Consider the following 25,142-nt stretch of genomic DNA (forward strand, 5'->3'; position numbering starts at 1 on the left):
TGTTTATGGGTTGCTCGTGTGTTTGGCACTCCAATGTTGTGGTGAAGTGGTTGGAGGGCCAGGCTAGGACCGGGAGACCAGGGTTCAAATCCCTACCCCACCCTCACTGGGTGCCCTTGGGCCAGTCACTGCCTCTCCGTCTAACCTACCTCACATAGTTGTTACGGGGATTAAATGTACACCAAGAAAAAGCTGGGATATAAATGCAATCAAACGAGCAACCCATCAGGAATGGAGCTGCAAAGCTGCCCAACCCCATCATCACATGCCATGGCTGGCACCCAAGCAGTTGTTAAGCAGAGGAGGAGCGAGTGGGCAACTGAGGAGCAGTTCTGCTTGGTTCCCCTCTTGCCTCTCTCCTTCCTAGCACTAATCTGTACTGGATCTACATACAAGGAAAAAAACCGCTATAAATAAGTCAGAAATTGAATCGTTATAACAAAATTTTAAAAATGCTATGTAAAAATCGCATATTTTTTTGCTCTCTGGCGCCATCTGGTGGCACCATCCGGTTTTGAATTAGCAAAACTTTACCGGTAAGTTTGCGCAACTAAAGCAAAGTAAAGGGCTCTTTCACCCTAGTGCAACATACCATAGAATGATAGAGTTGGAAGGGACCCTGAGGATTATTTAGTCCAACCCCTTGCAATGCAGAAATATGCAGCTGTCCCATAGGGGGATCGAGCCTGCAACCTTGGCAGTATCAGCATCACACTCTAACAAACTGAGCTATCCTGCACTATTTTTTCTTTTTTCATGAATTTTTTTTGTGGTTTGGACAGTGACAGGGAAAGGCATCGAGATGTGTAAACACTCCGCAAACACATCAGGATGAATGTTCATTGTTGCATAACTGTCCCGCAAACAAATCAGAACTATTACTAAAATAAATAATAACTGTAAAATAATGATAACTGTAAATATATTATAACTAGGAATCACATTGTCTTGAGAGAAACACTACGGCCTGTTTAAAGCAGAAAGGCTTGTATTCTTGGCTAGGCAGCATTTTACCAAATAGGCAGGATACAAAACTTAACAGGACATTCTGCATTAGAAAAACACACAACTGACCAAAGAAGTTGACAAAAGAAGTGGGTCTTCAATAATAGTCTTTGCTGGCCTCTAGTGGAACAATACAAAATGAGCAGTAAATTTTCCACTTGTGGCTCCAGGAGTGGTTCCCAAGAGAGATGATGCTTGTAGTCTAGTGTCTCCCTTAATTTGCCATACTAGGAATTGTCTGAGCCACCTTCCAGTCACTGTGCTATCAATTTCAATTTTGTATTGCAAAGAGCAGCACACTGCACTGCTATGTCGCCAAGAATTCCCTTGTAATTAAAATTCTTGTTTGTTACACACCCTCTGCCAGGCCTCCTCTTCATTATACGTATTAATGCCATTTTTAAAAGACAGAGAGGGGGCAAACTCACCAGGGCCCAATTCACACACAATCCCCCACTTGGGACTAATCACACATTCACCCAAATTACCACGATGCTAAAATCTTTGTAGTTGCATATATTCCACACAGCATAAGAGACACGTAAAAGATTTCTATTGTGTGACACAAAATATAATCCCTGTGAAATCTACATTTCCTCTGGAAGCCAGTTGACAAGGGGTGGGATTTCCCATGAGCTCATCCATTCCAGAAGCCATCTAGAAAAGCTCTCCTTTACAAATGTAGTCTGCAAAACCATCTCACACCACATAAAAGACAAATTTGTCTTCCACAGAGCCAAACTTTATTGCTTTAGCAGCACAACTGGCTGATGAAGCCACCTGCCCGCTTTTAATTCCTCACATCTGGAGGGCTAAATTTATTCCTCCAAGCAACACACTAATTCTACTTGAAAGACGCCACACCGTAGCTTTACACAACATGCCACTTTAACTTTCTCAAGGAAAGCCTATAATTTATTCTGTTTATAGCCTCCCCTTTCTAAAAAGGTTTGATTTGCAAAAAGGCAAATGGTAGAAAGTGTGATGCTATATTTAATAGGCGTTTACGCAGGCACAGAAAGACCAGAAGCTACCAAAAGTGTTATTCACAATGTGAGAGGAAAAAGGTTTCTGAAACTGGATTATCATAGGAGCGCCGCACCCACCCCACCCTATGATGATAAAGGTTAAGTAAAAGAGATGGACATCTTGCAAAGGAGCTGCTATATAACTCCAACTTAAATATTGCCAATGGTTTGCGTGCAAGGTGCCTTAAAATGGGCCAGCACCCAGGACTATTCAGGGCCAGTGGCACCATATCAGGCAGATGCTGTACCAGCCCCTGGTCTGACAAATGGCTTCCACCTGCACAATGGGGCTTCCTCTCCTGGAGGATTTGGGGAAACAACCCACCCACCCCCAACAAATTGTGGGGCACACGGAGAAGGGAGCCACCGTCCTATTGATTGTGCACACAGAAGTCCTTGCGCGAACAGGACAATTCCGATGGATACAACCCACAGTTTCCCCTTAGAAACAAAGGGTGTGTGCCATTGGAACCTTTAAAAAGGGTTTCAAGAACACAAAACACATTAAGAATGCTACATGCACATGATGGGGGAAATTCCAGAATGGTTTCACCAGCAAACAAAACTATGGTAGAAATAATTTTACATAGTTGCTTGTTTCTTGAGTGATCATGCATATTTGCTCAAGGAAAAAGCAAGCACGTGAAATAAACCCCTAGAACATGGGAAAGAGGTGTGTGCTTGTTTTTCCTATTTTTAATACTTTGGCCTCAAGTCAGTCATGCTAAAATCATGGCTCTCTTGTCTCCAAGGATTTTTAACAGTCTCTGGATAGAGTTCTCAATCTCCAAACCGTATTAGATTTCAAAATCCCATTTTCTTGTTAATATCTTTGATTTACAGTCGTAAGCATCCCAGAAATTTCATAAGAACTTAAATCATTTCGGCTGCTTCCCCTTCATATACATTTGGCTACATAGCAAACAAACATATGGAAATTGTACGTTGTGAAGAAAGGGAGATTTATGAGAGGGAATAGAACTCAGACCTGGAGAGACCACTTGCTCTAGCACTTCTTCACACAATATTTAAGTCATACAATTTACAGCCACAAGATGTCATGATGGCTACTAGCTTAGATGACTTTAAAAAATGACATGCATGGGATATGTGCATTGCACCACCTTTTCAGCACGGGGCGCTGTTCCATATTTCAATAACCCCATTATTAAGGTTTCTTACTTACCACTCTCTTAAAGTCCTCTTCTGCCTCATCAAACTTTCCCTGCTTCAGTAGCAGGTGTCCTCTTTGCAGCCTTGCCTAAAATAAAGGAAACAGTTCCGTAACATAGGAAGACACAGTGTGACATACCTAGTGCAAAACTAAGGGAAGTATGTGCTCCAATCCCCACTCAGTCATGAGAATCCCTGGGTGACCTTTGAGTGGGCCCTATTTCTCATCCCAAGCTACCCTGTGCAGGAGGAGAGAGAACCAATTATGCCACCTTGGAAAGGTGGGATAAAAATTAAAAGAATGAATGTATGTGGTTCTTAAGTGTAGGCACACATACATTCAACACATATTTATTTTCTATTTCAAAGCATGGAGTATTTTGTTGCTGTTCCATGAAGTACCTTTGCCCCTCCCACCAGCAAAGGTAATTATTTGGGAAGCTGCCTAGCTAGAACCAAGTCAAAGGGCATAAGCTAAATGTGCAGATCGCCAAGGAAGAGAGAATCTGTATTATGAGGCACAGGTCAGTTACGAGGAAGGGGAGGGTGCATTTTCCATTGAGAACGCCATAGCTGCCAAGTACCCCGTTTTCACCGGGAAACCCCCGTTTTTACTTACCTTTTCCCGGTGGTCCCCCGTATCACTTCATCTCCCGTTTTTCTCCGTTATTTTCTCCTGCCAGCAGCCATTTTTTTTCTTTCCAATTTGCCCTTCTATGGGCACCAAAAATGGCCGCCACCGGCTTCAAAAGTCGCATCTACGCATCTCTGGAAGTGCATAGACGCGACTTCCGGTGTCGACGGCGGCCATTTTTGGTGCCCATAGAAGGGCAAAGCGACATCGGAAATTACGTTGACGCAACTTCCGGTGTCACACGGCTGCCGGTCCCGGATTCTGCAGTCCGGGACTTGGAAGGTAAGGAGAACGCCCAGTCTTACAAAGCCTTTGGGGAGGCTGTCTATTGCCACTCCTGTTCAATAATTTTCCCACTTTAAATAGCCCCACTGAATTCAACCGAAATTGCCTCTGAAGAGATGCGGGTTGCATCTGCACTACACATTTCAAGCCCTATGATACCACTTTGAACAGTCATGGCTTCTCCCAAAGGATCCTGGGAACTGTAGTTTCTTAAGGATGCTGAGAGCCGTTAGGAGGAGACTCCAGTTCCTCTCAAAGAGCTACAAGACCCAGGGTTCCATGGGAAGATGGTTGTTAAACCTTTGGGAACTGCAGCACGAACGTGCACAATGTTCTACAGAGCAACATAAGCGAAATAGTATGTATCCCTGCCCACAAGGAGTTTGTGATCTAGTGATTTAGAAAAGGGGACAGGAGACCACTGAAGAATCCATCTCGAAAAACTGACTGAGGGCATGTAAGAATCTATGTAGGCTTGATTTCACTATTTTGTACTTCCACAATACAAAGTCATTCCTACTTTGCATCAAAACATCAGCACAATATTGGGTACCTTACAGAAGCTGAATTAACACTTTGAAAAGGTGGCCCTCTCTCCTAAAGCACGTTTTGTATCATGCAGTTGCTGGAATTTCAGTCTACATTTAACCTCACCAAGTTACAGGATAATAAAAAGTTTTCTTCTGTTGGATTATGCCACTTACTGGAGAGGGGGAAAAAGATTCCCATTTAAAAGGCAACATAAAAAACAAAGACAAAAGCCGTTTTCATCCACCCTGGAGGAGTCTTTGGAAAGTATTGCTTACCGATGTGAAATCCTGCTTTAATTCAACCACCTTGCTTAAGTCACGAATGGCAGCTTTAGATTTGCCCATGGCTAAATATACTGTGGCTCTTCTGTAATAGGCAAGGTAGTTATCACGGTCCCCTTCTGCAAGTGAAGAAGCAGCAATCAGAACATAGCCTCAAGCCAGCCAAATCTTTGGATACAACTAAGCATGCAATAAGGGGAAATAACAGTGCCATTACCAGAATTTTTAAACAGCCTGATACCACCATTTAATTAGCGGTGGGAATGTTTCCATAGGACAGCCGTTCGGCACACATTTGCACTATTAACGCTAATGGGGGGGGGGGGAATGAAAATCTCACGCACATAGGAGGATTCAGCTTCCTGGTTCTTTTTTAGGGCTTCAGGAGGTGAGCATCCAAGTGGATTCCAGCTGTGGAATGAAGTCAAGCCCCCTACATGCTAAAGCTTTTTATCTCAAACTGCAGGCTTGCCTTTCGAAGGCCATTTCACATTTTGGTGCAGGCTCCCACGTCTCTCATTTGCGGAAGGCCAAATAACCATCTCACCAGAGATCAGAGGTGGCGCGATCTTCTAAGAATCCCCATTAATTCTGCCGATACAGCAATCAGCAGGGAGAGAACACATGCCAGCCCTAACTTCTTATTCCCATCCCAGACAATGAGGATGCTAGGGGACTGAATGGAAGTATAAAACTTTCCTCCCGCACCAAGAATGTTGCATTCTATAGGCTTTGCTAGGGACGCGGGTGGCGCTGTGGGTCAAACCACAGAGCCTAGGGCTTGCCGATCAGAAGGTCGGTGGTTCGAATCCACGCGACGGGGTGAGCTCCCGTTGCTTGGTCCCTGCTTCTGCCAGCCTAGCAGTTCGAAAGCACGCCAACAAGTAGATAAATAGGAATCGCTACAGCGAGAAGGTAAACGGCGTTTCCGTGTGCTGCTCTGGTTTGCCAGAAGTGGCTTTGTCATGCTGGCCACATGACCTGGAAGCTGTATGGCGGCTCCCTTGGCCAATAATGCAAGATGAGCGCTGCAACCCCAGAGTCAATCATGACTGGACCTAATGGTCAGGGGTCCCTTTATCCTTTACCTTATAGGCTTTGCTAAGGAGGATGAAATATACTCGGAGTCGAGAGTGAATTTCATGCTCTTTATTCAGCTCATAGTCATCAAGGAGAAGAAGAGAAGAAGAATGCCCTTTTCCCAAAACCATCTGCTTATATACATTATTTACACAATGGGCTTTACGTGATTGGCTACTTCAGGGCTACACCTGTGGACCAATCAGTTTGTGGATTGACTTCTGCCAGCAGCCTGATTGGCTGCTCCTGCAGGCCAATCAGGTTGCGGATTCACTTCCACCTGGAGTTGGATTGGGTGGCTCCTGCGGACCAATCAGACTGCTGATTCTGGATCCTATTGTTCTATGATTCAGCTCAGTACATAACAGAGGAGTTTCTCAGTGCTTCAAACCAGATACTTTTCCCCAGAGCTTGAATTGTGGGGAGGAGGCAGGAGGGATAAGGGGAAGCTTCATGAAATCCACAAGTCCCCACTCTGCCCAACTTGAGCCAAATCATGGCCATGCACACCTTTCCAAAAAAGAGAGAGCTAGCCCCCCCCCCTGCAATTAAACTATTATTTCCTTTGTCGACAGAACTGGATGCAGTAGATGGAGAGATCCTTATCTTGCCCCCATGGGCTAAGTTTGATAGGTAGGCTCATTTAGGTAGGACTCATTTTTGGCCCTGTGGTTTGAAATCAAAGGCACAGCCTGCAAAGCACCAATGATCAGCTGATTGCCAGACCTTGCAAAGGTCAGAGGGCAGGTGGGTGTGTCTTGGCAGAAATGGCCTGGGAGGGACCCAGCAGCTCTAGTTACGTTCAAAGGCCAGGGGTTCCCTACTCCTGCTACTGAAGTACTTCTCCTGTCTATCACAATTTGTATTCCCTTAATTTGTGCCATTGGCAACATTTTTAAGCCAATGACCCCATTTCAGCAGCATGGAGATGCAGATAGCCAGAGGAGGGGACACGGATGGAAGCACACAAACACTTATTTTTAAGACTTTCCCATCACAAGATAAACCATAAACCACAAAACACAAATGAAACAACTACCATAAATATATTTTAAAAGCAATCATAAGTATATACCGGTAAAGCTAGGTAGCTAAACACCCTTTGAAGCTCCCTTTTGTCCTGGCACAACAAACCAAGCCAGAAAACCTGTAAAAGTGGTGGCGAAAGGCAGGATTTTCTGGGAAATGCTTCCTGCTGTTCCATTCCCCATGCTCCCAATCCTCCTGATACTAAACTTGCAACAATATGAGCTGTCAGGAATTGGTATTGATGAATGCTGTGCCTTTGGTTGATAACCTTTAAGGTAGATGTCTGTCATCAACAGGTGGTGGAGAAAATTTAAGAACATGTCCTGAGGCCACAATATGTGGAAACCTCATGTTATGCAGCCACATGGCAGCTTTTGTAACAGATCGGGGGAAACCCAAACTGCCTCCTCAGTTCCCCAAATTAATCATTAAGTGCCACCTCCCTTTTAGCAGGAAAAGAAATTAAGGTTCAATGTGCTACAAAAAAATGCCACTTCTAGGCAGAGAACACCTAAAATGGAAGACACCTACAAAGACTCATCTGTTACTCTCTGCCAAAGATCCAGGTTTTGCAATTAGAGGTGCAGGATCATGGCTACCACATACCATCCATCAGCCCCAGCATCTGTATACATCTAAAAAGAACCTGAACATCTTATCGCTTGCATAAAAGCAAGCTCAGCGTTCTGAGCCAGAAGATTTTCCCCGGTGCACGAAATGGGTGGTTGTTGGTGCCTCGACTCAGTAAATTGGGAGCTCAAGTTTAACCACGTTAGTAGCTAAGAACAATTCAGAAAAAAAATCGCTGCAAAGTGCAGCCCAAGCTTCATGGGTTGGAAATGCTTATCAGCAGCATTTCAGGAGCATCCTTGTCAAAGGGGCAAAGCAGGTTAGAGAGAGAGAGAGAGAAGCCCTGAAAGTAGAAAAAGTCAAGAAGAGCCTAAAACATTTGTCAGGGACAGACAGGCAAAGTTTCTCTTTCCTTGCATCAATCTCGTTCACATAGATATACAGTTAAAAGTTATAGGACCAGAGTCTTGAATGGAGACCAAGTGCTGGAGCAACCAAAGGCAGGGAGAAAAGTTGGGGGACAGTTCAGCCTTCCTCTCCCACTTACACCTAATACTCACTCCTCCTGCTTTATATGTGGATGAAGGTCCCATATCGGGTTTGGGCCCATGCCAGCCTATGGGTCAGTGTGTTAACTCCCTGGATTTCCCTAAGCAGGCCTGAATCACACTCTGAACACCCAGCGCCCTCAGACATCCGGGAGATTTGGATAAGTCCTGTACAATTCACAATATAGACTGTCATTATACACTGCATTTTTCTATCTACCATGACTAACTAAGCCCAAAGAATGCACCAAGGACAACTTTACCACCAAGCATGCCCATTTAATTTACAGAAAATTCAAAAGTCACCACTACTAAGGCAAAGGCCTGGTTCAGACCTCATGACCGCAGTCCAATGAACCATTGTTTACCAGCCTAGAAACAAGCCATGTGCCGACATGCACATTCCTCCCCTCACATCCCTAGTTTAACCATGGTTTCCCTGATTTCTGAACCGGTAAGCTTTGGCTTAAGGGCTCCCTCAAACCAGGATACAAAACCAGGTCCTTGAATTAAGGAGGACGAATGCAGGTTCACGGCTCATTCCTGGACTGATAAACCACGGTAGGTCAAACTGGGATTGTTATATCAAATTGGAGCTGCATTTGCAAATTATGACACGTGTACCCTGATCCCAACTACAATCACATGTTGCGAGCAAGTCTTGTTGATTTCAGTGAGGCTTATTGTTACTTGAAACTACCATCAATGCACATGTCCCCCCCCCCAAAAAAAACCCTAGGTCTCTGCCTCATGGAGCTCACAATCACAGTTTTGACAGGGAGAGAGACAAAAGCAGGAGAAGAAAGAAACGGTAAGACTAGGACAGCAAGAGCAACAAGGGAAGGGAATGTGCAAATAAAGATGTGGGTATTGCAGGGCTGCCCAAACCTTTTTCAAAGAGGGCCAGATTTGATGAAGTGAACATGCGTGAAGGCAGACCAAAGTTGTTGACTTTTTTAAGGATTGAAGTTGTTGAGCTTTATTAAGGATTTTACCCCAGGAGATAGACTGCCAAAAGGGCTGGATTAAACCGACCAGCAGGCCGGATTAGGCCCCTGAAACGGAATTTGGACATGCCTGGTATATAGTCTTTGTTTCTGCTGTGGATTGGGGGGGGGGAGACTCCTTACTGCAGACTTAGCTGAATATGCAGCTCACCAGGAATTAAAAGAAGAGCAGGCATAACATACTGGAGAACATCGACCAGTGATCCTGAACAAAGGAACAACACAGGAGGCAGTGTGCTGCTTACTTTTCAAAGTACAGTGCTACCTCTGCTTAAGAACTTAATTTGTTACGGAAGTCCCTTCTTAACCTGAAACTGTTCTTAACCCGAAGCACCACTTTAGCTAATGGGGCCGCCTGCTGACGCCGCTACTGGAACACGATTTCTGTTCTCATCCTGAAGCAAAGTTCTTATCCTGAGGTACTACTTCTGGGTTAGTGGAGTTTGTAACCTGAAGCGTTTGTAACCCGAGGTACCACTAGGTATCAGCAGGAGGGATGATGGTACACCGAGGAAAAGGTTTCTGTAGCTGAACAGTGAACTTGTGGGTAAAAGAGAGGGGAACAAAAATTTGGCAAAAGTTAAACGCTATCCAACAAAATGCAAATGCTTTTTGATACACACCTATGGCAGCATGGAAGTGAGACAAAGCATCTGCCAGCTGCCCAGCTGCCAACAACTTCTTTCCCATTTCAAGTTGTTTCTCGACTTCTGCGTTTATCCCACATTCAGCTCCTGAATGAAGAAAAAAATATGTTTAATATCGTTAAAAAAGAAATTAAATTGTTTTACTATTTTATTTGCTTCCCTCCTCCCTCCAAGCTGACACCACGATGTTATCATACATGAATATGAATAAAACAGGAAAAAAATCTGCATACTCTATCAAGCCATGATGCAATTTCTGTTTCCTTTTCTCAAAGTTAAAACGAGTTCATTCCCTCAGATCATTAAATACGTACCGGTAATAGTCATAAGATTTATAAAGTTAATTCAGTTTGCTGCCCTCAAGCACATTTTGTGCTTTCAATGGGGTCACCAACACAAACAAATACACTTCTGTGTACTTTCTAGCCAGTTGCATTTAGAAAGAAAAGGAAGGAGCTAAGGAATACGGTTGTTGTTTTTTATTCCCCCCCCCCTTTTTTGGTCTTGCACCGATTTCCAAATCAAAGTTGCCATTTTCAAGTACAAATAACTTTTCCCTCTAAATGTTCAACAGACTCACTGAGCTCTGACAGCCAATATGATGATTTTCTTCCCCATTTCACGCATCATCACGGACAATAAAAACTCTGGAGGCCAAATTACATTATATCTGCGCAATCTCTTCTTACCTCATGCATGCCCTCAAAAAATATGAAGCGCAGTTATCTGGGTGTTATTAAGAGAAAAACTGAAAGCAAAGTTACGCGAGTGTCTATGGAGGCAGTACAAGACTCTTATTACTTGAGATGAGCGAGCTATAAAGAGTTCAACTTTATCTTACGAAACCAGAGCCAGTATTTATATAGCTAGAAATCATATATAAATGCATGCAAGTGTGTGCCTCAAAGACAAAGTACAAAACTCCAAGATTGCAGTTTTCCACATACAACCACTAAATGTAAAGTCAATTTATTCATTCAGAATAACCATGTACTGCTGAGACTGTCCCACTTTAGATGCTAAGGGAGCTACAGGCTTACCTGCTACCTAGCCTATAGGTCTCAGAGAAGCTCCCTGTAATTACAAAGCTAAGACAGTTGGGGGGGGGGGTTAACACAATTCTCTCCACGATGTGCAAGTTGTCTAATGCAAGGAGTTGTCTACGCCAAAAAACATTAAAGCAGGAAACTCCTCCCACCTACAGTCTGAAGTGGTACACTCCATCAGGGCTATGCCATGTGATTATTCTAAATGCACAGGGATGGGGCATTATACCTTGAAGCAGATGCACACAATACTTTTAAAGCACATTCAAAGTGCAGGGCGTCCTTCAAAGAAAACTGGGAACTGTAGTTTCCCACAGCCACACAATTCCCACCACCCTGAACAAACTACATTTCCCAGGATTCTCTGAGGGAAGCTATGTGGCTTTAAATATGTGCTGAGTGTGTTTTAAACTTAATTTTTTAAAAAATATATAGTGTTGATCTACCCTTGCTTCTCAACATATCAATTAGGAAGTGTCACACGGAGTTCATCAGAGCTTAATTACAGTTAAATGTGCTTATGGTTGCCGAAAAGCACAGCAATAGCACTAGACACAATTCTATTCCTATCACAAGACAAGTGATCTTCATATGATCTTCCCTGCAAACTCAAAATATTAGGGTTATTTCTTTCCTGACATGGAACCTTTCTGACATGGAACCCAAGGTGGCATGTATGTTGCTCTCAGGAACTAGGCACTGACCAGAACTGGTTCTCAGGTGGCATGGACAAGACCTGTTTAGCTTCAGCAAGGTGGTGACCTCATGTGTCTTCAGGCTATGCCCCACAACCAATTAATAGATTGCATTATAATAGTATCATACATATAATGATACTGTGTTGACCTATGTATGCTGACCACCAAGTGCACAGATCTATAATGCATACTGCCTTGATAGCCATAGACCACAAGTCACAGCCACCCATGTGAGGATGAAGGAAACACAGGAAAGGATGGGCTTAGAAACACTATTGTGGTTGTTGTGATTGTGGAAATTTTTGTTTACACAGTATTTGCAATTGCCCGGTTCACAAATTAAATGCATATGAACCTACCCTGAGCCCGAGATCAACTTCTGAGGCCCTTCTTTATGTGCCTCCTCCATGAGTGGTCCGGAGGGTGGTAACATGAGAATGGGCCTTTTCTGTGGTGGCTCCCCATCTGTGGAATGCTCTCCGCAGGGAGACTTGCCTGGTGCCTTCATTATACACCTTTAGGCACTAGGCGAAAACATTCCTCTTCAACCATCTCTAACTGAATAACATTCTACAACCTTGTACATATGTTTGTGGGAAGAGAGTTACTGGTTTTGCTGTGCTTTTGCTGCTCTCATTTTGTATTTTTATGTTGTGAATCGCCCTGTGACCTTGGATGAAGGGCAGTATACAGATTTAATAAATAATAATAATATCCAAGGAGCTCAGGACAACACACCAACAACAGCTTTTTACTAACAGGAAATGCTGTGTTGCTACAATATTGTCATCAGAATTTATATAAATATTTATATCTTCCTACATGCTCAAAGTGCCTCACACACATTATTACATCATTAGAACAGTTCTATAACTTATGGCAGGATGACAATATTCTCTCCACTTTACAGTTGGAACAGCTGAACCTGAAGGAGGTGTAGCTTGCCCAATGTCACTCACAGTGAGATTTGAGCAATGCCGGAAAATAAGCAAGATTTTAGCTGGACACATCCCAAACCATATTCTTAAACTGAAATCCTAAACAGTTACTAGGGGACAAGGCTCACTGAATATAACTGAAATAAGAAGTTCATCTTTGAATAGACACAGACAGGACTCCCATTGCATCTCTCTTCTCTCCAACAACTGGCAAAGAGTCATGAGTACTACTGGCAAAACTTGAGTCCCTCCCCTTACAGACAACACACAATAGGATCCCTCGCACATATCTGCTATGCTACACCACCCAAGACCCTTCCTGAGCCCTGCTAGGGCCACCATTGGGCACCGGCCAGCAGAAGAGCAGGTCCATATCCCACACATTAACCCACGCTAGACTCTGTAATGGCCCAAAAACCCAGCTCACATTTTGCTGTTGAAGGACAGTTTTGCAGTCATTTTAGGGGGTGAAACTTGATTTTTGCCAATTTCTTCAGTGAGAGGTCTTCAAAACATGTTTTTTTGGGTGTGAGGACTTCAAATCTGCTATTATTTTTGTGACTGGGCAACATTTAGCTTGGTAAGTCTATGTTAAAGCACGTAAACTGCTTTTGGAAAACCAATTAGTTTTAATAATAATAATAATAACAACAGCATACAATACAACTGCAAGTACTTGGTAGTCATGTCTGAGCATACCTGGATAGCTCGACTAGTTGAGCATGGTGCTGATAACCCCAAGTTTGCGAGTTCGATCTTGATATGGGACAGCTACATTTTGCAACAAGTTGGACTAGATGATCATTTGGGTACCTTTCAGCTGTACAATTCTATAGTTTCAGGGCTATTTTACACACTTTCTACTTACCAAGCACAACTGAATCATATTAATTTAACCCGAAAACTTTTTGGATTCCCAAGCGCTGTGACAACCTTTTTAGCACCCGATTTAGAAGTGGAAAAACTGAAGCACCTCATATATTGCCACTGTTTCCCCACCTCTGAAAAATAAAACAACCCACTTAACTTTCCTCCTGGTAATTAATCGCCCTACTTCCCGGTTAAGCAAACGCCCGGGCTTGCCCGCACCCCAGTCCCGCCTGCCCCGCAGCAGCGAGCGCTTCCCCCTCACCCTGGTAGTGCAGGTCCCACAGGACCAGAAGCAAGGGCAGCGCCGAGCCCAGCCTGCTCGAGTAAGCCCGGGGGGACACCATGCCTGCAGAGCCGCTCCGTCCCCACGTGCGCCGCCCGACCCGCCGAGAAGTTCACTTCGGAACTCGGGAACTCTCAACATTCCGAGCCAGGTTCCACGGGGTGGGTCGTGGGAGCCACTGATTGGCCGCGCTGGCGCCTGCCCCGCCCCCTCGCAAAGGGGAACGTGGAGGGCAGGAGAGGCGAACTGTCAAAAGTCCCCGCCCCCGGCTGTCTTGAGCATGCGCGTTAAGGGGAACCGAAGCCCGCTGCCGCCCTCACTTCGTGCCCTCACTTTCAGCGACGAGTTTACCTGTTGCCAGCTTCGCGATCGGTCTTTTTTTAAAAGGCAGAATTGGTTTCCGAAGTTTTGCTGAAGAGGCAAATGTGAGCTTTCGAGTTACAGGGATCTCCCCCCGCCAAGGACACAGAATCCTAGAATTGTAGAATTGGAAGGGACCCCAAGGGTCATCTAGTCCAACCCCCTGCAATACAGGAATCTCCGCTGGACATGGCAGGGGGTCAGCCAACCTTTGCTTAAACGCCTCCAATGAAGGAGAGTCCGTCAGAGACTGCTTTAGGGTAGCATGACCGGTTTGGCTGCACCGGACGCCGGTGTTACAGGGGGAGCCGCAACAATTATTTAGAACCGAGTGCAAGAGGGGGGGGGTGTCACTGAATTTTAGCATCACACAGGGTGCTGCTGAAATTTGAGAGCCCAAATTTCACCTCTGAGTCCCATGACCTCTCATAGGTTCCACTGTCAGAAAGTTCTTCCTGATGTTCATAGGAGCCAACTCCCCCAATAAAATATTTCCCCCCCCCAACCCTGCAAGTTGATGGGCACTGCCATTCAAATAGTGTGTGTGTGCGCCATGTCTTGTGATCGATTATGCGGGGTGGGGTTTTCCTGACCTCCCCTCCCCTTATGTTGATTTGTAATCTCCTTTCTTGCACCTGACAGCCATTGGTTTGGGTCGTAAGATATGACAATGGCTATCATATCTCCTCTCGGTGGCCTCTTTGCCAGATCCCTGGAGGTAAGCACTTAAAAAAGAGAAGTAACTTGGTAGGCTGATAGTGACCTGGCAACATGAGTTTAGGTGCTTTAAATGTAAAAAATATAAAATGCCACAAACACCCACTAGAGGCCACTAAAATTATTCTAATAAATATAGGTATGTGTATTACAGGCATTGGTGTACTTATGAATGGCTGCTTTTGGCTGAACACAGCCTCGTCATTTTATGTGACGTTGCATTTATGTGATGTTGCAATACTACTGTATAGCCAATATTCTCTACTTACCTAAAGAAACAAAATATTTGTATTATTTAGATTAGTTTTGTTTTTAAAAAACAGTAGTACCAAAATAATGTATACAGTAACATGCCATGATGCCACTTAAAAATAATAATAATTCCTGTAGTGTAAGTAGGTAAACTAGCAAAACAAAACAAAACAAAAACAAAACACTACCTGTAGGCTGTCTGTGAGCTTATACAGATAACAAATAAACCTAATTCTTGCCACTACGCATTTTAACTTATCACTAATGTAATGGAGGGACAATCCTGTCCCTTCTCTCTGAGCTTTGAAAAATAATCAGTATAGCAGTCACTGGCATTTAATGGAATGGGCCATTCTATCTGCCCGCAAAGGGTCCCAAATTCAGTCCCAGCATCTTCAGGTACAGTATTGATTCTAAAGATCCCTGTGTGAAACTCTAGAAAGCTGCTCTCAGTAGACTGGGGTGAGCCAGATGGCAGCCTCCTATGACCGTAGATGGTTTTATTCCATGCACACCTGCAACCACAAGCAACTTGGGAACCATCCAAAATTCAGAGTTGTGTTGGGGGATGTTTTTAAACTTCCACAGTTGGCAAACATACCCACCACCCAAGTTTCTCCTTTTGACTGCAATTTTCAGGATAGAGAACCAGCTGCCCTTCTGGACATTTTTGGACTCCAACCTCCATCAGCCCCTGCCAGTGAGGCAAATGCCCAGGGATGATGGGAGCTGTAGTTCAACACTGCCTAGGGAGACCTGTGTTAGGCACACACATATCCCACTGAAGTTAATGGGAAGGAAAGCACTCAGAACTGTGCATAGAATTGCAGCCTTTGGGTCCAGCATTGCTCCAGCTGATACACGTGAAACTCTAGATCAGGGGTTCCCAAACTAAGGCCCGGGGGCCGGATGCGGCCTAATCGCCTTCTAAATTCGGCCCGCGGACGGTCCAGGAATCAGCATGTTTTTACATGAGTAGAATGTGTCCTTTTATTTAAAATGCATCTGGGGCATAGGAATTCATTCATATATTTTTTTCAAAAAATAGTCCGGCCCCCCACAAGGTCTGAGGGACAGTGGACCGGCCCCCTGCTGAAAAAGTTTGCTGACCCCTGCTCTAGATCCTTTTGCCAGCACTCCATGTGAAAAGGATCGCGGAGTCTTAGCAGACCACAAGCTTAATATGAGTCAACAGTGTGATCCAGTAGCAAAAAAAGCTAATGCTATGCTAGGCTGCATCAACAGAACTATAGTGTCCAGATCAAGGGAAGCAATAGACCTGCTCTATTCTGCCTTGGTCCAAGACCACACCTGGAATACTGTGTCCAGCTCTGGGAATCACAATTTAAGAAGGATGTTGACAAGCTGGAATGTGTGCAGAGGAGGGTGACCAAGATGATCTAGGCCTAGGGCGGGCACCCCCAACCTGCGGCCCTCCAGATGTTTCGGCCTACAACTCCCATGATCCTTAGCTAACAGGACTAGTGGTCAGGGATGATGGGAACTGTAGTCCAAAACATCTGCAGGGCCGAAGGTTGGGGATGCCTGATCTAGGGTCTGGAAACCAAGCCTTAAGAGGAACAGTCGAGGGAGTTGGGTATGTATACCCTGGAAAAGAGGAGTCAGCGGAGATGTATATGAAACCTACTTCAAATACATATACAGTATAAAGGGCTTCAAATACATACAGTATACAGTATAAAGGGCTGAGGATGGATCAACCTTGTTTTTTCCTGCTCTGGTGACAATTCTGAGCAACTGTCTCATCTCCATGTTTCTTCTCTCTTGCAGATATTTGGATTGGCCTTGGTGAAGAAAAGAGGCGGAGAAGAGAAATGAGTCCAGAGAAGCAGCCGGTTGGGTTGGGTCGCATACAAAGAAGAGAGGGGGAATCCAAGGGGGGGAAGCAGGGCAAAGGGGGGAAGCAGGGGCTGGAGGCTGTGCAAGCGAGGCTGCAATGCGACCCACCCACCATCTTTTACTGAAGGAGGTGTGATTCAGCAAGCAGAGATTGAAGGACGCTGCCTGGGCACAAGCTAAGAGAATCCCCAGGACAGAGGAGGGGTGTTGTTGTAGCTGGTTAGCAATAGTGCATGCATGTCTCTGGGCTCTTGCTGTGGAGCTGAGTGACTGCTGGGATAGCACCAGTTACTGCTGCCGGAAAAGAGCAGCAGCAGATTTTCAATTTCATTTAAAAAATGTTATTTATGCATGCTACTACTGTGGCCCATGTTTTATTAGCCACAAAATGGAAAAGGAGTGAGGTCCAAACTAAAGAAGATTGACAACTTAAGTTGACAGAATATGCACAACTTGCAGACTTAGCATATAGAATAAGAGAACAAGAAGAACATACGTTTAAAGAAGATTAGAAAACGTTTATTGAATATGTGGCAAATAATTGTGTACATCTGAAAACGCTGGCAGCATTAAGATAAATTCAACAGTGTAAATAAGTTTTGACGGATGCAATAATGGAATACTGTCCTGAATGGTATACGGTAGTTTTTGTCTGGGATTTATGATATGTAAAATGAACCATGGAAAGAGAAGAAAGGAAGTCATTGATAGCTTAAGGATGTAAAATGAGTATTTTAGATTGTATGACAGAAAACTTAATAAAAATATATATATTTCCAATTTCCCCCCACCAACACTGTTATTCTGGGATAGCGCAGTCTGTAGAGCATGAGACTCTTAATCTCCAGGTTGTGGGTCCAAGCCGAACATTGGGCAAAAGATTCCTGCATTGGCAGTGGGTTGGACTAGATGACCCTTGCGGTCCATTCCAACTCTACAATTCTATGGTTCCATGATTCCTCGAGCAACTACACTTCCCAAAGCCTCGTTGCAAAGCTTCTTTCTTTGCAGCAGGGGCAGGCCGAGCAGGTAAAAGGGAGATGGGTCTTCTTCACTTAAGCCCTGGAGGCCTGGCTCTCCCTTCCTCTGCCCTGCTGCTGTCTTCTTTTGAAGGTGGCCAGAAGTTTGTTGCAAAAATTAAAATGCATTTAACACACCCAATTCCAGGAGTGCATTTCTTTTTCGGCCTAGCTAAACATCCCACCTCCCGGTTGCCAGGAACAAAGTTTGCACAGGTGTGCAGTATTTGAATTTTAGCCCACACTAGAAGCAAATCCCAATGTGTCTGATACGAATTCCCAAGCAATTTGTTTAGTTTTGTAACTTTATTTCCAGCACTGGGACCTTAGTAAGCTGTGTAATCGATCTGTGCATCTTAAAAGTTGCATCTGTATTGATTAAGACTGTCAGCTTTAATCGGTATAACTGCTGGCTTACTGTAATTAATTTGCATACAAATCTGCAGATTAAAATCCCTTCTCCATTAATTAGTGAAATTGTAATTGAAGGCAAGTGTAGTGCTGTGCAGGAAACTCACACCTGACTCCTCAGGGTGATAAAATTCATATGGGGGGGGGACTTAACAGTGCAATCCTCTCTATGTCTATTTAGAAGTATAGTGGTACCTCTAGATACGTATCTGATCCGTTCCGGGGTGTGATTCGCACCCCGAAAAGTACGTATCTAGAGCGGCGCTTACGCGCATGTGCGAAGGATGCTTCTGCGCATGCACGTGCATGTTTACGTCCGGGTCCGCTACGTACTTAACTCAAAAGTACGCAACTGAAGCATACATAATAGAGGTATGACTGTAAATCTAATTAAACTCAATAGATTATTATTATTATTATTATTAACTGAATTTATATACCACCCTATATCTGGAGGTCTGGGGGCGGTCCACAGAAAGATCAACATAAAAACCACAATATATAGTGTAATCAAAATAAATAAAAAACAACCCAATAACACCCCACCCCTGCAAAAAGAGCCCCATTTTAAAAGGGCACAGCCATTATGCAGGCTGTGTAGAGCCAGGAGGGAGATAATAATCAATATTAGGTTTGCGAAAATTGGAAAACGTTTATTTAATATATAGGTAATTATTGTGTACAGCTGAAAACGCTGGCAGCATTAAGATAAATTCAAGAGTGTAAATAAGTGGAAAACATTGGTATAGCTTTTGTCATTCTTTTTTCCTGGGGGGAGCAGGGGTACACATGCCCCTAAACATTTTGTGAATCCTTGTACTTTTGTCCATTTACTGTATTTATTTCCCCCGATTTGAACTATAAAATGGTGATTTTCTTGAGTCAAAATGAGAGTACCCCTAAACCTTTATTTAGGCTATTTTTAATAATTATTTATATTAAAAAATAATTTTTATTTTTTGTTATTAAAAAGCACTGTTTTTTGTAAAATATGCAGGGATATAAGATATGTAAAATGAACCATGGAAAGAGAAGGGGAGTCATCTATATTTTAAGGATGTAAAAATGAGTACTTTAAATTGTAAAACAGAAAATTCAATAAAAATTAAATATATACTCACTGTATATAAAAGGAGGGAGAATCCGGCCGGCTAGTTACCTCCTAGCTTGCAGCACGTTTGCAGGGTCCGGTTTCGAATTGGACAAGGGGAGAGAGAACTTGCCTCTGTGTGTGGGGGGGGGGTTGTTTGGGTGTGTGGTGTATAATAATAATATAATAATAATTTATTATTTATACCCCGCCCACCTGGCCGGGTTTCCCCAGCCACTCTGGGCGGCTGTATGGTGTATGGTGTGTGCGGGGACGGGGGTGGACTAGAGGACCCTGGGCACCCCTTCCCCCTCCATCCTCATACGAGGGCTCGCGGACGCCCCCCCCCGCCTCGAAGGAGCCTAGGCGGCCGTGGTCGACCAGGCCCCGTTCCCATAGCAACGCGCGCGACGCGACGCCAGAAGCGCCAGGCGGCCGCTGGGCCTAGATCCGCCGGGACGCGCAGGAGGCTCCTTCCCGCCTTCCCCTCACGCGGGGCCGGCAGGGGGATGCGAGGCGACCCCGGGGGAGGGCGGCCGGGCCCCACTGCCGACTAACGGGCCTCCTCCTTCCCCTTCAGCTATAGCGCGCTGCTGTTCTCGAGGCATGGCTTCCCCGGCCCCTCCGGCCGTGTCCGTACCCGCCTTCCAGTTCCGCCCGCGGCTGGATCCTCCGGACTGGCGCCGCCTGAGCGCCGTGGACGTGGACCAGGTGGCGGCCGAGGTGGACGTGGCGGCGCTCCAGGAGCACCTGGCGCACGTGGCCTTCTGCGACGCCGGCCGGGAGCGCTGCCCGCGATGCCAGGCGCCTGCCAACGCGCTGCTGTTGCGGCTCCTCCGCCTGGCGCAGCTGAGCCTAGAGTACCTGCTGCACTGCCAGGACTACCTGGGCGCCGAACTCCGCGCCACCCAGGAGCTGCTCAGGGCCGCCGACGCCCACCGGGACCTGCTGGCCAAGGACGTGGCCCGGGGAGCCCAGGAGGCCAGGCTGCTCCGGGAGGAGTGCAAGAGGCGGAAGAAGATCATCGGCACCCAGCAGATGATGCTCCAGGCGGGCGCCGCCTGCCACCAGGTGGGTGCAGAGGTGGGTGCGTTGGGTGGGTGTGGGGGACAATGGGGGGTAGGAGAGGAGGGTGCACCAGTTTATCTGCACTTGGCTAATGGCAAGGTGCCCCAGGGCCGGTGTCCAACCCGCCGTGCGCCCTTTTGTTGTTTAGTCAGGTCCGACTCTTCATGACCCCATGGACCAGGACCAGAGCACGCCAGGCACTCCTGTCTTCCACTGCCTCCCGCAGTTTGGTCAAACTCATGTTCATAGCTTCAAGAACACTGTCCAACCATCTTGTTCTCTGTCGTCCCCTTCTCCTTGTGCCCTCCATCTTTCCCAACATCAGGGTCTTTTCCAGGGAGTCTTCTCTTCTCAGGAAGTGGCCAAAGTATTGGAGCCTCAGCTTCAGGATCTGTCCTTCCAGTGAGCACTCGGGGCTGATTTCCTTAGGAATGGACAGGTTTGATCTTCTTGCAGTCCTTGGGACTCTCAAGGATCTCTTCCAGCACCATAATTCAAAAATCTTTTAATTTCATGACTGCTGTCACCATCTGCAGAGAGCCAGTGTGGTGTAGTGGTTAAGAGTGGTAGATTCGTAATCTGGGGAACCGGGTTTGCGTCTCCGCTCCTCCACATGCAGCTGCTGGGTGACCTTGGGCTAGTCACACTTCTTTGAAGTCTCTCAGCCCCACTCACCTCACAGGGTGTTTGTTGTTGGGAAGGAGGGGAAAGGAGATTGTTAGCCGCTTTGAGACTCCTTCGGGTAGTAATAAAGCGGGATATCAAATCCAAACTCTTCATGGAGCCCAACAAAGTAAAATCTCTCACTGCCTCCATTTCTTCCCCTTCTATTTTCCAGGAGGTGATGGGAGGTGAGGGGACCAGTGGCCATGATCTTAGTTTTTTTTTATGTTGAGCTTCAGACCAAATTTTGCGCTCTCCTCTTTCACCCTCATTAAAAGGTTCCTTAATTCCTCCTTACTTTCCGCCATCAAAGTTGTGTCATCTGCATATCTGTGGTTGATGATATTTCTTCCAGCAGTCTTAATTCCAGCAGCTTGGGATTCATCCAGTCCAGCTTTTCGAATGATGAATTCTGCATATAAGTTAAATAAACAGGGAGACAATATACAGCCTTGTCTTATTTGTTTCCCAATTTTGAACCAATCATTTGTTCCATATCCAGTTCTAACTGTAGCTTCTTGTCCCACATAGAGATTTCTCAGGAGACAGATGAGGTGATCAGGCACTCCCATTTCTTTAAGAACTTGCCATAGTTTGCTGTGGTTGACACAGTCAAAGGCTTTTGTGTAGTCAATGAAGCAGAAGTACCAGTAGATGTTTTTTCTGGAACTCTCTAGCTTTCTCCATAATCCAGTGCATGTTTGCAATTTGGTCTCTGGTCCCTCTGCCCCTTAGAAATCCAGCTTGCACTTCTGGGAGTTCTTGGTCCCTAAACTAAACTGCTTACGCACACCCCACCCCAAAATTGCAAACTTAAGTTTTTCCAAAAAAAAAAAAACCAGCTAGGAAAAAATAAAAGGGCAAAACTGCTAGATTTAAAATCAAAATTGCAAACTTAAGTTTTTCAAAGATCAGGTAGGGAAACAAAAAAGTGCAAAACAGCTAGATTCATCTCAGATCGCAAGATCTAGGCTTATCGCAGATCTCAGCAACAAAGCCGTCTTTGATTATCTTCAATTGCAAAATCTAAATTTATCTTAGATCTTGGTAATGTATCCATAATAATAATTATAGTAATTATATTTATACCCCGCCCACCTGTTGGGTTTCCGGTCTTACTCGGCTATGAGTGATCGCTAAAGAAGAAACATTTGCAGCACTGAAGTAACTTCTCAGGGGTACAAGCCTGGGCATTGTATATGAGGGTCCTGGGCTTCCCAGGCAACATGTGGCATCCATATGTCTCAGGAGACAATGGAAGAATGATACAGGAGAGACATGTTTTATTGCAGGTGGGGCACATGAAAGTGTCTGATTTTGTTGCTACAAGTGTCACATTGTGTATCAATCTCTCCATTGTGTATCAGGAGCTCCAACAGTTTAACTTAACCCCCGAAGCCGAAGGTGCACTCTTCCATTGTCTCCTGAGCCAGATGGATGCCAACAATGTTACTCTGAACCCCAACAATTGATTATCGTTACCTTAGATGGGGTACATAGACTCCTGTGTTAAACTAAATACAGAGGGCTAATAGAGTTCTGCTCCCTAGACAATCCTTAGTGAATTAGTGAACAATAATGACTAGTCTAAAAGTGGCATTACTGCTATGTCTTTTTTAGATTTTTAGAACTCAGGATAATCATATTTTAGGACGCTCTAATAGCATAGGTTTGGTATGTTGTGGTACATCTCAGAGCTCAGTTTATAAAGTATCCATAGAAATTGTGAGCATAGAATCAAGAGTTGGAAGAGGTGCCCTGCCTCTTCTTTAAGGCTCCCAAGCAGTCCAGTATTTTTTCAGTTTCACATCATTTTAAGCCATAAACATTAAATGTCACTTTATGGGACGTGTGTTGGTAGTTTTCACCGTATCCATTGAGAACAGGACAAGAAGAGAATGGGACTAATGTTGAAAAGCAGTTGCTTTAAGGAGCCCAACTCCAAACAATATCCCTTGTCACTGTGTCGATGTTTTTTTTTTTTATGAATAAGGTACTTTCAGTAGCTCCATGCAAGACCTATCCCCAATAAGCATAAAACACTAATGTACCATGAGCTAAAGTAATTGAATGAAAGTTAAAGCATGCAACCGCTACATGGAATTGGCAACATTTCAACATGAGCGTTTGTTTGGATAAAGATATTTCACAGCTGATTTAATACATTAAATCCTGATACGTTTCAGCATAAGATATCTGTGGCTTGCTGGCATTTCCCTGGCACTCAGTCCTTGACTATCCAAGCTTTGCATGTTCTTTCATTTATCCAACAAAAATGTAACTTAATTATTTATACCCTTAGTAGCTCTTTCAAGGAATTTATATTTAATCACATAGCAGCTATCAGTTGCAGGATTTTAAATAGTTGATGGGGATTGGGAATTCAGCAACAAGAATCTGATTCTGAATCCGCTGAGCCATTACACACATTTCACATCATACGAGCTGATCCTCCTAAATGTATAGTAGCATGTTGTTGAAGATGTGCAAGTTTGAAGCACATTAAAAGGGCAGCAGGTTTTGAGAGCATGTGTCTACAAATCAGAAGCAAAATAATCTCCCTTTTGCACCAGCAAAATCTGCTCTGGTGTTATGTCCACCTGCCCTAAGTAGCACAAGGAGTTGGCAAATATAGCATTAGCTCCACTAGTGCTTTGAGTAGCTTGTGTTTTTTGGGACCATGTACTTTGTCACCTTTAAAACTATGTATTGAGAAATGAGTAAAATTACAGAGGTATTGGATGATTGATTTATGTGTTTTGTCTGTTACTGCTAAGTCCATTTAAGTGCTTTACATCTTTTCTCAAGAATACAAACCTACGTTGAGAGTGGGCCCCAGACTAGCACTGAAATATACAGACCTAATTTCTTACCATAGTTGTATAGGTGGATTTTTGTTGTTTAAACAAAATTTCATTTATTTTACAGTGTCAATTTTGTGACAAAGCTTTTATGAACTATTCCTTCCTGCACAGTCATTTGCAACGTCGCCACGCAAAGGAACCACGCTCTGGTGAGTTATGAAGCAGGAGAGGAAATCTCAGAATGGGCAGTATAATTCATTTTTCCCCCTGGGTGAAAAAGCAAACAAGGAACAGCAGTGCCACTCAAAGAACAAGAGTGATTTTGAGATATACAGTAGCTCCAATCCAGCTAAATGCAAATCTAGGTGGAAATGTAACAGGTTCATATCTGGATATTTGTACGTTTGACATGCTTTTAAAAAATCCATGTCAAGGAATCCTGACCCAAAACCCAGGTCAGCACTTCCTTATTGGGTCTGGATCTTGCTCAGAACACAGGGTCTCTATCCACTCCACCCGGCCAATGTTTCGGGAATGTTTTGAACAAAACATTTCAGTAGAACTTCAACTCTCAAAGTAGCTCACACAGCTCCTTCTTGTAGCCTTTGGCTGATACTGCTCTGAGGAAGAATACACCTGGCATCACTGTTTGCAGAGTGGAATTTGACAATGCATTCCTGAAGTATCTCTGTAGGAAGATCTGTGTTGCCCAAAATAATAAGAAAAAAAACCCCCATGTTATCACCAAATATGTATTTCTTTTAATAGATCAGAAGCAAAAAGTGCAGACAGATCAATTACAGGAGGAGATCAACAAGCTGAAGGAGCAGTTACAGCTCACCAGGTCTCAGTTAGAAGCTGAGCAACACACTCACATGGTCAAGTTGTCTAAGGTAGGGCATACTCTGCATTAATACTCTAAATGCAGTTGAGTGGTATCCCAAGTAACGCATTATGGATGTGATCCTGAAGAGATATACACATGGTTTAATCCCATTGAGTAACATAGGGATTAAAATAGGACTGTAAATTTCCAAATGGACATATTCCTCTACCACACAACATTCATTGCCAATTCAGTGCATCAGACATGGATAATCTTTACAGGTAGTCTTGAGTCGCTTTGGGAACAGAGAAATGCATGGAGGTCTAGATCAGTGCAAGGGCGTACCCACCACGGGGCAAGTTAGGGCAGCTGCCCTACTCTAGAAGCAGGGCTGGTGGGCAGAGGCGGAGCACAGCCCG

At 44.5% G+C, this 25,142-nt stretch overlaps 2 protein-coding genes across 6 annotated transcripts in view; one reads left to right on the forward strand and one right to left on the reverse strand.

Annotated features, from left to right (window-relative positions):
• Positions 1-20,236, reverse strand: part of DNAJC3 (DnaJ heat shock protein family (Hsp40) member C3) — a 40,399-nt gene extending 20,163 nt beyond the window's left edge. Inside the window, exons 1-5 of one of the 3 annotated variants that reach the window (XM_088667520.1) lie at positions 20,003-20,236; positions 16,705-16,787; positions 9,795-9,905; positions 4,932-5,056; positions 3,220-3,294 (exon numbers count right to left, since the gene is read on the reverse strand). In XM_088667520.1, coding sequence (XP_088523646.1) covers positions 3,220-3,294; positions 4,932-5,056; positions 9,795-9,861 — 267 coding nt within the window. In that variant the 5' untranslated portion in view covers positions 9,862-9,905; positions 16,705-16,787; positions 20,003-20,236. Of the gene's footprint in view, positions 1-3,219; positions 3,295-4,931; positions 5,057-9,794; positions 9,906-13,632; positions 13,921-16,704; positions 16,788-19,393; positions 19,523-20,002 lie in introns of those variants that run through there. The other 2 variants (XM_088667519.1, XM_035114479.3) reach the window with 2 other exon arrangements.
• Positions 19,969-25,142, forward strand: part of DZIP1 (DAZ interacting zinc finger protein 1) — a 32,431-nt gene continuing 27,257 nt past the window's right edge. For all 3 annotated transcript variants that reach the window (XM_088667516.1, XM_088667517.1, XM_088667518.1), the window contains exons 1-3: positions 19,969-20,433; positions 24,022-24,106; positions 24,666-24,790. In XM_088667516.1, the coding sequence (XP_088523642.1) occupies positions 19,969-20,433; positions 24,022-24,106; positions 24,666-24,790 (675 nt within the window). The remainder of the gene's footprint in view (positions 20,434-24,021; positions 24,107-24,665; positions 24,791-25,142) is intronic.

The sequence above is a fragment of the Zootoca vivipara genome, chromosome 4, assembly GCF_965207765.1.
Source record: "Zootoca vivipara chromosome 4, rZooViv2.hap1.1, whole genome shotgun sequence".
Lineage (NCBI taxonomy): Eukaryota > Metazoa > Chordata > Lepidosauria > Squamata > Lacertidae > Zootoca > Zootoca vivipara.